At 35.4% G+C, this 13,105-nt stretch overlaps 1 protein-coding gene across 1 annotated transcript in view; it reads left to right on the top strand.

Annotated features, from left to right (window-relative positions):
- RHPN2 (rhophilin Rho GTPase binding protein 2) overlaps positions 1–13,105 on the top strand; it is an 89,446-nt gene that overhangs the window by 17,923 nt on the left and 58,418 nt on the right. Inside the window, exon 2 of the mRNA XM_074211481.1 lies at positions 5,759–5,874. Within this exon, the coding sequence (XP_074067582.1) occupies positions 5,759–5,874 (116 nt within the window). The remainder of the gene's footprint in view (positions 1–5,758; positions 5,875–13,105) is intronic.

Below are 13,105 nucleotides of genomic sequence, written 5' to 3'. Positions count from 1 at the left end.
AATAAATACACTGCTCTTCTTGAATATCTGACAAAGTCAAAACCTAGTTATACAAAGAAAAAAAGGTTAAGGTAAAATGATTTTTTTATATGTGAAATCCCATTACCATAAACTCTAAGAGTCCCTAAATTCTTTCAGTGGAGTGACCTCCCCTTCTTTTGATTATTAAATAAATTGGCCATTGGTTGGAATCTGGGGGGGGTGTCTTTTGAGGTGAGGATTATTTTGTAGCAGTGATGTGGTATAGTGAGTGATTAGAGCTATCCCCAGGGTCAGAAAGACCTGGGTTCTAGTTTTCCCTCTTGACACATACTGTCATATCCCTGGGAAGGTTATTTAACCTCCCAAAGATTTGGTAACCTCTCCAACTGGATGAAGGACTTTATTCAATGGAAGTTCTCTATGGGTCAGGAGAAAGGCCATCAGTCATATGGGACCTCCATAGAAGTCTTAGGGAAAGCCAGAGACATAAATTGCAGAGTTAGAACTTTAGTGGGAATGGATCCTGATCTTCAAAAGGGAATTTTCCATATACCAAAGAAATCACATATTTGTCAAAGTATACTCATGCCTGATGTTTCCTGTTAGTGAGAAGCAAGATGATTCTAGGTAAAATTCCCAGTCAAAGCTAAACTTAGGGGCGGCTAGGTGGTGCAGTGGATAGAGCACCCAGCCCTGGAGTCAGGAGTACCTGAGTTCAAATTTAGCCTCAGACACTTAATAATTACCTAGCTGTGTGTCCTTGGGCAAGCCACTTAACCCCATTTGCCTTGCAAAAACCTTAAAAAAAAAGCTAAACAAACATTAATATGCTTTGGATTTTAACTTTGTTCTACATCTTCCAACCAGTTAGCCTTATGTGAAAATTCTGGACAATTCTAAATGACAAAAGAACCAGGGGTTTTCTGAAAGAGGTAGAAACTCTTGGAAAGCACCTCCTGAACCTAGTAGTAAGGGACAACAGTATAAATCATGTAATTGTGTGTCAAAGTAAATTTTCAGAGCATAGGAGAAAAAGAATGAATCAAATCTTTTATTATTTCAGACAAGCTTCTTTTAGCTTTCATTTATTTATTTAGTTAGTTAGCCTTTGCAAGGCAATGGGTTTAAGTGGCTTGCCCAAGGACACACAGCTAGGTAATTATTAAGTGTCTGAGGTCGGATTTGAACCCAGGTACTCCTGACTCCAAGGCCAGTGCTCTATCCACTGTGCCACCTAGCCGCCCCTTCCTTGAATAATTTCTACCAGATTAATTCCTTTCTTATCTTCAACATTTCCATATCTGCTGGTTCTTCCCATTATTTTCAAACATACTCAAGGATTCCCCATTCTTAAAAAACCCTGACTAGAGTCAACTATCCCCTCAATATATCATCCTTTATTTCTCCTTCCTTTCTCTACCAAACTCTGAAAATATTATCCATGCTTATTATTTTTACTTTCTCTTTAACATTTTCCTTTCAAGTTCATCATTCAACTAAAACTACTCTTTCTAAAGTTACCAGTGGTCTTATTTGTTAGATATATCTTTTCTCTGTTCTAATCCTTCTTGACCTATTTGCCTCATTTGAACACTATTGATCACTTATCCTGGATATTCTACTCTCTAGGATATTACTCTTTCCTGTTTCTCTCTATTTTCTGAATGAGTTTCTCATTTTCCAATGATGGTTCATAACCTATCAGGCCTCCTTCCCTAAATCTCTTGGTTTGGTTTTTAACAATCATATCTATGCAAATGACTCACATACATAAATATGTCTCTTTCTAGAATGGAATGAATGAAAATTTTTTTTACTAGGTTCTTATTTTGTACAAAGCATTGGGCTAATTCTGGGGATACAAGTAGAAAAGTAAGATAGTTTCTGTTCTGAAGGAGCTCACCCTCTAATGTGGGAGACATATTTGGAAGGTTTAACTCCAAGTCAGATGGAACAATCCCATCATCCTTAGGTTGCAGTGGCAAAGGAGAAGATAATGCCTCTGCTTTAATGTCATTCTTACTGTTTCTGATGATAAACTATTTGACAGTGCCAAGTGTTTCTCATAAATGACACTCTTCATATAACTGTATTAGATTATTCTCTGTCTGAGGAAAGAGGGAGGGAAGGAACAGAGGAAGAAAATTGTGGAACTCAGAACCTTACCAAAAAATGATTGTTGTAAAACTATCTTTACATGTAGTTGGAAAAATAAATAGATAAATTTATTATAAATGACAGTTTTCTCTCCCATCTCTGTATTTTGTACAGGTTGTCTCCATGCCTACCTAGGATTCTCTCCTTCCTCACATCAATCTCTTTTTTTTTTTAGGTTTTTGCAAGGCAAACAGGGTTAAGTGGCTTGCCCAAGGCCACACGGCTAGGTAATTACTAAGTGTCTGAGACTGGATTTGAACCCAGGTACTCCTGACTCCAGGGCCGGTGCTTTATCCACTACGCCACCTAGCCGCCCCAAACAGCTATTTTTTTTTAGGGTGTTTTTTTTTGCAAGGCAATGGGGTTAAGTGGCTTGCCCAAGGCCACACAGCTAGGTAGTTATTAAATGTCTGAGACCGGATTTGAACCCAGGTACTCCTGACTCCAGGGCTCCTTACATCAATCTCATAGATTTTTTTTCCTTCAAGATGTAACTCAGGCACCACTTGCCTTTCCTAATCTTCCCAATTGTTAGCTCCTTCCCTCCCTTCCACACAACCTTGTGCTTATTTGTACTTATTCTTTTAAATTTACATGTGTACTTGTTTTTCACTTTAAACTGTAAACTCCTTGAAAAACCTATAAATATGTACACAAATACATTGATATTTACATATTTCTCTTTATCAGTTCTTTTTCCTAGAGATTTATAATATCTTTCTTCATAGTTCCAGGTCTTCATATTTTTCTAAAATCTACCAGCTCATCATTTCTTATATCACTATAGTAAAATTCTACCACTCCCCAGTTGAAGAGCATCTATCATTTTAGCCACTCTGACAGGTGTAAGATAATATCTCAAAGTTGTTATAATTTTTATATTTTTTACTCAATAATATTTTAGAGCAGTTTTTTCACATGACTATACATAGTTTTTATTTCTTCATAGAAAAACTGCCTGTTCATATCCTTTGACCATTTATCAATTGAGGAATCATTTATAATCTGATTTGTCAGAATTCTTTATATATTTGAGATATGGAGATGTTGGAAATTTCCCCCAATCTGCTTTCCTTCTAATCTTGAGTACATTGGTTTTATTTATATAAGAGCTTTTTAATTTAATATAATCAAATTATTCATTTTATAGCTCACAATACTCTATTTCTTCATATATTATTCTGCTATTCATGAATCTGACATGTGCTTCTAAAATAAATTCCATGTATTTTTAATTTTCTTTTGATAGCTCCCTTTATATCTTTGTCATATAACTATTTTGATCTTATTTTGGTACATGGTTTAAGATATTGGTTTGTATCCACTTTCTGCCTGACTGCTTTCCATCTTTCCCACCAATTTTTACCAAATAACGAATTCTTTTTTTCTTTTTTGCAAAGCAAATGGGGTTAACTGGCTTGCCCAAGGCCAAACAACTAGGTAATTATTAAGTGTCTTGAGACTGGATTTGAACCCAGGTACTCTTGACTCCAGGGCCGGTGCTTTATCCACTGTGCCACCTAGCCACCCCCAAATAATGAATTCTTATTCCTAATACTTAATTTTTACATTTGTCAAACACAAAGTTATTTTAGTCTTTTACTATTGTGTATGGTATGATATACAGGTTTAGAGAACCCACTACAGGTATTCATATGAACTATTTGTGCCTGACCTGTGGGAGAGCATTCCAAGTTCATATTGATCTGATCAGCCACAGTTGGACACATAGTAACTTGTCTCTAACATAGTAATGTCATTTTGATTTTCTTCAATAATGAAAGACAAGAACCAACCAATTGTATATCTCCTCAGTTCCACCTTTCTATTTCTTAGCCAGCAACAGATAGATTTGATGTTTACTGCCAAATAATATGGTTGAAGGTCTGGTACTGCTGAATCTTCTTCCTTTACATTTTATTTTCATTAGGTTCTTTGAGATTCTTGACCTTTTGTTCTTCCAGATGAGTTTCATTATTTTTTCAATCTCAGTAAAATATCTTTCTTTCCTTTTCTTTCTTTCTTTCTTTCTTTCTTTCTTTCTTTCTTTCTTTCTTTCTTTCTTTCTTTCTTTCTTTCTTTCTTTCTTTCTCTCTCTTTTTTTTTTTTGCAAGGCAATGGGGTTAAGTGGCTTGCCCAAGGCCACACAGCTAGGTAATTATTAAGTGTCTGAGGTAGGACTTGAACTCAGGTACTTCTGACTCCAGGGCTGGTGCTCTATCCACTGCACCACCTAGCCACCTATAAAATATTTTTCAAATAATTGGAATGGCATTGAATAAATAGGTAAAATTGTCATTTTCATTATCTTAGCTTTGTCTATCCATGAACCATTAAAATTTCTCCAACTATTTATATCTGACTTTATTTGTATAAAGAACATTTTATAATTAAGTTCCTGTAGTACTTGGGTCTGTTTGAGTAGTTATACAGGTGTTTTATACTGTCTACAGTTATTTTAAATATTCTAAAACAATATTGAATAATATTGGTGAAACAGTGTAGTTTCCCTGTTTTTCTCTTAATCAAATCGAATTTAGCTTTAACTTTATCTGAGATTATGATTGCTACTTCTGATTTTTTTTTACATTAGCATAATAGATTCTACTCCAGTCTTCTATTTTGATACTCTTTATTGTATTTCTGGTAAGCAACATATTGTTGAATTCAAATTTTTAATCCCTTCTGCTATCTTATTTCCATTTTATGATAAATTTATCCCATTCATATTCAGTTATTATTGGTCATTGTGTATTTCCCTCCATCCTATTTTTCTTCATTATCCTTCTTCCCCTATTTACCCTATTCCTCATCATGAGTCTAATTTACTTCTAGCCACTCCTTGCCCCCCCATTCCTTAATGTATCCCTCAAGAAGTCTTTCCCTTAATCTTATCCCTGACCCTCCTAATTCTTTTTTTTTAATGTAGGGACAAAAAGAGATTTGTGTCTCAGCAGAAGCTATGGGAGAATAGGGAATTAGCAGGGAATAAGTAGCATAAAGAGGGGTATAGGAGCATTAGAGTTTTGGGGAGATCACAATCCCCAAGAGCTGGCTGGCTTTTCAAAGGGTAATCACTGACCCTCCTAATTCTTAACCTACACACTTTTCTAAATGTTCCTCTCTTACCTTTCTTATTTATTTCTAAATTTAGACTTTTAGACTCTTCTAGATGGACATATTACCTCTTTAATCCGCTTCCAATGAGAATAAAGTTCTAGCGCTTCCACCCTCTCACCCTCTTACTTCCTCTATATCAGTTCTTCTTTTCATACCTCTACTGATTAAGATAATTGCTTCTTTTTACCTATCCTACCCAGTTTTATTTTTTTTAGAATTAACTTGTCATACTCAGTTCAGCCTAAGCCTTTCTTCCAAACTATCCAAGTAGATTAACTCAAATTGACAACTACTTTGTTGATCTCCAGAACTTTGGATGCATGTGGGAATTGATTTTGCTTTGAGACTAAATAGTCCATTATTCAGTTAGAATGAAATATTTTGTTCCATCCTAGGAGTTTTAAAGTTTACAATTTACAATTTAATATTAGATGAAATATTATTTTCTCTTTTTTTGTGTTATTGAACTTTGATGAATATATTTTTTTGTTGTTTCTAGGGTTGTAACCCCCTGGCTAAGACAGGGAGAAGTAAACTTCAGAATCAAAGGGCTGCATTAAACCAACAGATCATGAAAGCTGTTCGGATGAGAACTGGTGCTGAAAATCTTTTAAGGTATTGCTATTCTATTTCTAAAACTACTGGAATTAACTTTTTTCCTTGAAATTTTTGTAGTCGTCTTAATGATTCCCCTGACTTACTGAGCCTGTGCTCAGGAAGTTTTGTATTTCATAAGTCACTTTATGCTGTATGTCTTTTAAAAACATCCAATTCAGAGATAGAGCTAGTGGTCTGAATTGACAGTATCATAAGGGACTTTTGAAGCACTTTAATCCCACCAGAATTACCTCTCTTGAAATAATGTTTTCTGTTTTGTTTTTTTTTATAAATAGAATTTTGAATACATTCAGAACTGGGAGGGATTTCAGAGGTTATTTAGTCTAATTTTCTCATTTTGCAAATGAGGAAACAGGCACATAGAGCTTAAAGTTAAATAGTTAGTAACTAGCAGACCTGGCATTTGAACCCAGATCCTTTGAATTCAGAGCTAGTATAGTTTCTCCTGTCCTTAAGATAACTCCTAATTGTTAAAAGGTTTGCCTTACATAAAACCAAAATGCATCTTAGGGTTTAAAATGCAAAAGTGATATGTAACTATTAGAATAAAGAAAAAAGAAAAACCTACCCTGGAATATTTAATATATATGTTATATATTAATATAGATATAGTTATATAAACATATATATATATATATATATATATATATATATATATATATATATATATATTGATTCAGGTTTGTTAAAGTCAAGTTACTGGAGGCTCCCATGTATAGATGTACTATATTTTTTCTTGTATATTTCTTTTTCAGATTTCTTTTTCAAAACAAAGTTTTTTTTTCAAGACTTAAAAGTTAAAATTTTGACTAGAGAAAGGGAATAGTTGATATGAACACCTATCTATCAGTGACTACAGAAATATGCTGATACTAGCGGGATCTTTAGAAATAGATTATATCAGGGGCGGCTAGGTGGCGTAGTGGATAAAGCACTGGCTCTGGAGTCAGGAATACCTGGGTTCAAATCCTGTCTCAGACACTTTATAATTACCTAGCTGTGTGGCCTTGGGCAAGCCACTTAACCCCGTTTGCCTTGCAAAAACCTAAAAAAAAAAGACCAAAAAAAAAAAGAAATAGATTATTTCCCATTTTTGACATTTGGGAAGATTCCTTTTCTAGAATAAAAACTCTCTGAGATCAGGAATCATAGCCATGTCTCTTTTGACACCTAATTGTTTATTATTTATATTTGAAATGTAATTATTTATTAACCTATCCCTCTTTACTCTCTCTCACTTCCCATAGCCAGTATGATGCCAACATCTTTTAATTTTAACTCTGTAACTTGTCTTACATCTGTCCCCTTCTCTTCCACCATCTGGTGCAGATCCTCATCATCTCATAACCTGGTAGTTGGTCAGCTTGTCATAAATCTTTCTGTACTCCCGTCCATCTCTGCCCAGCCACCATAGTGCAAGAAGTCATTGACTTCTCCCCAGTCAGTAAATTCCACTGACTATCACCTTCAGGATCGAATATCAAATACTTTGGTATTCAAAGCCATTCATAATCTGCTCTATCTCTTTCTAGTTTTTTTGGACACCTTACCTTACCCCTTATTCTCTACACCATCCCCACCCTGTTCCAGCTTTCCTTGTTATTCCTACAACAAGACCCTATCTCCTTACTCTGGATATTTTCATTGACTGTCCCTTATGTCTGGAATAATTTCTCTTCATCTCTGCCTCTTGCCTTACTTTAAGTCCCATCTAAAATACTACCTTCTACAGGATGCATTTTTCTGCTCCCCCTTTATACTAGTGCTTCTCATCTGGAGATCATCTCCTATTCTGAATATATAGCTTGCTTGAACCTCATTGTTTTATCATTATATTCCTTAATTAAATTATGATTTCCTTGATGGTAGGCACTGTTGTAGGCACATATCTCTCACACTTAGCATAGTGATTGGCAAATGGCAGGTACTTAATGGATGTTCATTAATATCTGACTTCACTCTTTCTACAATGACTTTCTCTTCTCAGTCCCTTCCCCAGCTTTTCAACTTCTTTTGTGTTGTCTCTCCATGCAGGGCAGAGTCTGTCTTTCTGCTTGTATTTGTATTTCAAGTTCATAGCACTATGCCTAGCACATAGAAAACACTTAATAAATGCTTGTGATTGGCTAATTATTCCCCACCCTTCATTGAGAAAATTTTAAAAAACCTTGAAAAGAAATATCTTACTATATTTCTACATAGTGGAGAGCTTCTTTGAGATCCTGCAGCTCCAGTATTTCTGAAAAACATGAAGACTCAAAAAAACCAAAAAAGCAAAATTAACATTCCATAAAGACCCTCCTAGTTTCATCTGAAATTATGTTTCATAATTTCTTATGACACAATAATATTCTAATATATTCATATACTATAATTTGTTCAGACTTTCCCAGAAGGAGGATATTTCCTTATTTTGAATTTTAAGCAACCGAAAAAAGAGTTGCTATAAATATTTTTGTATGTATGGGTCCTTTTCCTTTATTTCTAGCTCTTTTGGGTATAGGCTATAACTTTATCATTTAAATATTCTACAAAGTGCCTACATTTATCTAGTATATATGAGACTTTGAAATATTACTTGAAGGTTAAGCACAAGAAAAAAAACTGTGTGAGGGGTTTATTCTTGACTCAGGCAAGTGTAGCCCCTGATTTAAGAATAGAGAATATAGCATTGAATCTCATTTCCAGTTATTTTCTTTTTAAATAAAGGAATCTGAGTTTCCCCCTTTAGATAGTTAAAAATGAATCAGGTCTCTTAACATCCTCACACTTAAACTCTTCTTCCTATGGGTCCCATGTCAAAATAAAGCTCCTTATAGTTCCTCTGTTCTTAAATGCCCTGCCCTTGAGCACCTGTTTCAGGAAAGTAGATGATATTTACTGTTCTGCATAATCTTATTCCTTTGGGGCAATAGGGAAAAGTATTTTTTTATTTCCTGCTTTCCAAAAAATCCCTGTGTTTTTAGGAGGGGGATAATGGGCTGACCCATAATACTATATATGAGAGGGAACTGATCTATTTCTGGATAGGCGGAGTGCCTCCTAATTAGAGGTTGTAGTGTAACCTTGAAGTTGAAAGAAGTAATAGGGGTTCTTAAGATTACATGTATGTACTCACAGCCAAAACAATTCTGGCAGCTAGCCATTTGACAGCTGGACCACTTATCTAATGCTCTAGTTCCTATATTTGACTGCTTTGATTAGAAAAGAAAGGGCAATCAGTAATTATGGTAAATAGAGCATTTACCAGGAAGCTTTAAAAAAAAAAACAACCTGGTTCAAAATAAGTATAGTCAAAGCACTTTTAGCCCATGTTTGCCACATTTCAAATTCAGATTTTCCTTTAGTGTCACTTGTGATAGAGGTACTATTACCTAATGATCAAAGTATTGAACTTATAATTTATTACACCTGTATTAGAATCTTGCTTCTCACATTGTACCCTCATCTCTAAATTGCTTATAATACCTAGACCTTCCTTAGAAGTTTATTATGGGGTTCAGGTAAGATCATATATGTAAAGTATTTTTCAAGACTTAAACTATGGAAATATCAGTTGTGATGATGATAATGATGATGAAGACAGTGATAAAGGTGGGAAGGGGTTGAAGAGGGCAACAGGAAGAATAGAGGATCTTGGTTCAGACCTTGGCTCTGCCATGGTACTTGTGCTACTCTCTGGAACTCAATTTCCTCAACTATAAAATGAGAGGGTGAGATTAGATAGACTTCTAAGGTTCTCTCCAGCTCTTAATATATGATTTTGCTTTTTACTCAGCTGTATTTGGGTTTTGGTCTGCATTTTATTTTACTATTTTCCTTAGGGTGTTCAGTTCCATTCCATTAACTCTTCAAGTAAATAACCATTCCGAACATTCAAGCAAAACTAAAACAGTGTTGTAAAGTAGGTCCTCTAGTTGTATTTGCCTTTTGGGGGGAGGTATGTTAATTATTTTCAACAGTGACCTAAGAGTTCGCAGTGCCTCTTCCATAGAATGCTCCCAGACGAAAGCTGTAAGGTATTTATTAAACTAACTCTGGAAGCCAACATTTTCTTAGCTGGGGAGTAACTGAGAAGCTGTTAAAACAAATGGTATTTCAGTGCTTCTTGACTGCCCTGAATAATAAAGCTAAGGAGCCACCTTAAAGGAATTCTTTAGCAGGTAAAGATTAGTTTCAACCACAGACCAAACTTCTGACTCTTCAGGTTCTCTGGCAGGCCACTGGAATCCGGTGCTGCTGGGATAAGAAAAAAAAGGGAAAATACTTTCTAAAATAAAGACTGCTTCTTAAACAGATGCTGAAATTCAAAGAGCAAGAATTTCTTAAGCTCCTACTATGTACCAAGTAGGTAGGCAGCTATTATAAGAGCAAAGAATAAAACAATCCCTACTCTTAAGATATGATAGAATGGGGGAGAATATAAATATATAGAAGTATATCCATAAGCATGGAAACAATGTAAAGACTATCAGACCACTTTTTGTGGGTGGGGGGAGGGAAGCGAGATTAGAAGAAAAATTGTTCAAAAAACAATTAAAAAAAGAAGTATATACATAGTAGTTAAATACAAGGTAATTTGGGAGGAAAATTACAAATAGTTACAGAATGTGGAGGGGTGAGCAAGAAAGGCTTCATGGATAAGATGGTGCTTGAACTGTGTCTTAAATGAAAAGTCAAGAGAAACTCTTGGTGGAAGTGGAAGAAAGGAAGAAGGCAACTCTAGATGTGGGACAGCCCCTACAAAGGCGTGGAGATGAGAAATGGAGGATCATACATGAGGAATAGAATATAAATTAGGTTGGCAGCATTGCAGTAGGTAATATCTAATGATATTGGAAAGATAGTTGGGGCCAGTTTTTGAAGGGCTTTAAAAGCTAAACAGAGGACTTTATTTTTATTTTAATGTTAGAAGCATAGGAACATACAGGAGTTTTATTGAGTAAAAAGTGTAACATGATCAGATCTGCCCTTCAAGAAAATTACTTTGGCTGCAGTGTGTATATAATGGACTGGAATTTTAAGGGACTTGAGACTTGGGGACTAATCAGGAAGCTAATGCAATAATCTAGGAAAGCAGTGAATAGGACATGAGAGAATGGGGCCACATTAGAGAGATGTGAAGGTAGAAAATGGCAAGATTTGTCAGGACATATCTAGGTGTGTGGGATAAGGAAGAGTGAGGAATACATAATAATGAAGGAGTTGGGACATATATAATAATAAGGAATGTGGGACACTAGAGGGATAGTAGTACCTTTGTAGAAATAGGGAAGATTAGAAAAGAGAACTTTTTTTGGGGGGTGGGAAGATAAATTGTGTTTTGGTCATGTTGAGTTTGATCAATTATTTTTTTTTGCAAGGCAAATGGGGTTAAGTGGCTTGCCCAAGGCCACATAGCTAGGTAATTATTAAATGTTTGAGGTTGGATTTGAACTCAGGTCCTCCTGACTCCAGGGCTGGTTCTCTGTCCACTGTGCCACCTAGCTGCCCCTGACCTATTTTTTTAAAATTTTTATTTCTTTTTTCTTTTATTCCTTCCCCTGCCCCCACCCCATTTACATGCAAAAACAAGTTTCAACTTTCACCTTTAAAACCTTGAGTTCTGAATTCTCTCTCTTCCTCCCATCCCACTCCCCCTCATTGAGAAAGCAGGTTATTTGATATAAGTTAAAAATGTGTAGTCATGAAAAACATTATCACAATAGTCATGTAAAAGTAAATATAAAAAAAGAGAAACCTTAAGAAAAATAAAGTAAAAAAAGTATGCTTTAATCTGTATTCAGATACCATCAGCTCTGTTTGTGGGATGGATAGTATTCTTTATCATAAGTCCTTCAGAGTTCTCTTGGGTCACAGCATTGCTGAGAAGAGGTAAGTCATTCACAGCTGATCATCCTATAACATTGCAGTTTCCTTGTATAGAGTATATTTCCCATTGTATTTGATCATTTAAGTTTTTTACTCAGAGCAGCATCTTGTCCATCATTTCTTTCTGTTTTTGCAAAGCAATGGGTTCAAGTGACTTCCCCAGTCATACAACTAAGTAACTATTAAGTGTCTGAGCTTGGATTTGAACTCAGGTCCTTCTGACTCCAGGACTGGTGCTCTATCCACTGTACCAATTAGCTGTCCCTTGTTCATCATTTTTTAAAAATAGAATAGCATTTCATGTTAATCACATACTTCAATTTGTTCAGCCATTTTCTAATTGATGGGAGTCCCCTCAATCTCTAGTTGCTTGATACCAAAAAAAGAGTTGCTATAAATATCCTTATGCATATAGGTCCTTTTCCTTCCTGTTTTTTATCTCTTCCTGGAAGTGCACCTGATAGTGGCTTTGCTAGAGAAAAGGGTAGGCATAGTTTTAAAGCCTTGTGGACATAATTCCAAATTGCTCTACAAAATTGTTGAATCCTTTCACAACTCCAACAGTGTATTAATGTTTCATTTTTTCCTATATCTCCTCCAACAATGGTCATCTTCTCTTTCTTCCCTATTAGCTAATCCAGTAGTATTAAGGTAGTACCTCAGCATTGTTCCAGCACATATTTCACCTGTCAATAGTGAGTTAGGACATCTTTTTTTTTTAAATGACCATAGATAACATTGATAACCCCATCTGAAAACTGTTTGTATCTTTTGATCTTCTTATTTTATATTAGTTTGGTTCAGTCTTCATTAGAGAAACCTGTTTCAATAGTTTTTTCCCTTAGTTGCTGTTAGTAACTCTATTTCCCTCCATTCCCCTTACTCTCATTATTTTATTGTCTCTCCTTTCACCCTGTCCCTCCTCAAAAGTGTTTTGCATCTCACTATTCCCTCTCACAATCTTCTTTCCCTTTTATCACCAATCCCCACCTCACTTTTTCCTATCCCTTTCCTCTCCTATTTTCCTATAAGGTAAGATAGATTTCTATACCCGACTGAGTGGGTGTGTTATTCCCTCTCTGCGCCAACTCTGATGAGAGTAAGACTCACTTCCCCTCTCCTCCCCTCTTCCACTTTACTGCAAAAGACTTTTCTTACCCCTTTTATGTGAAATAACTTACTACATTCTATTTCCCCCTTTCCCTTTCTCCCAGGACATTTTTCTCTCACCCATTAACTCCATCTTTTTAATATATTATCTCTTCAAATTCAATTCTGAGCCATGCCTTGTCTATATAAATATATGCCTTCTAACTGCTGTAATAAATGTGAAAGTTTATGAGTTATCAGTATCATC

Source organism: Macrotis lagotis, chromosome 1 (genome assembly GCF_037893015.1).
Source record: "Macrotis lagotis isolate mMagLag1 chromosome 1, bilby.v1.9.chrom.fasta, whole genome shotgun sequence".
Taxonomy (NCBI): domain Eukaryota; kingdom Metazoa; phylum Chordata; class Mammalia; order Peramelemorphia; family Peramelidae; genus Macrotis; species Macrotis lagotis.
The sequence above is the reverse complement of the archived record's forward strand: the minus strand, read 5'-3'. Positions and strand labels throughout refer to the sequence as shown.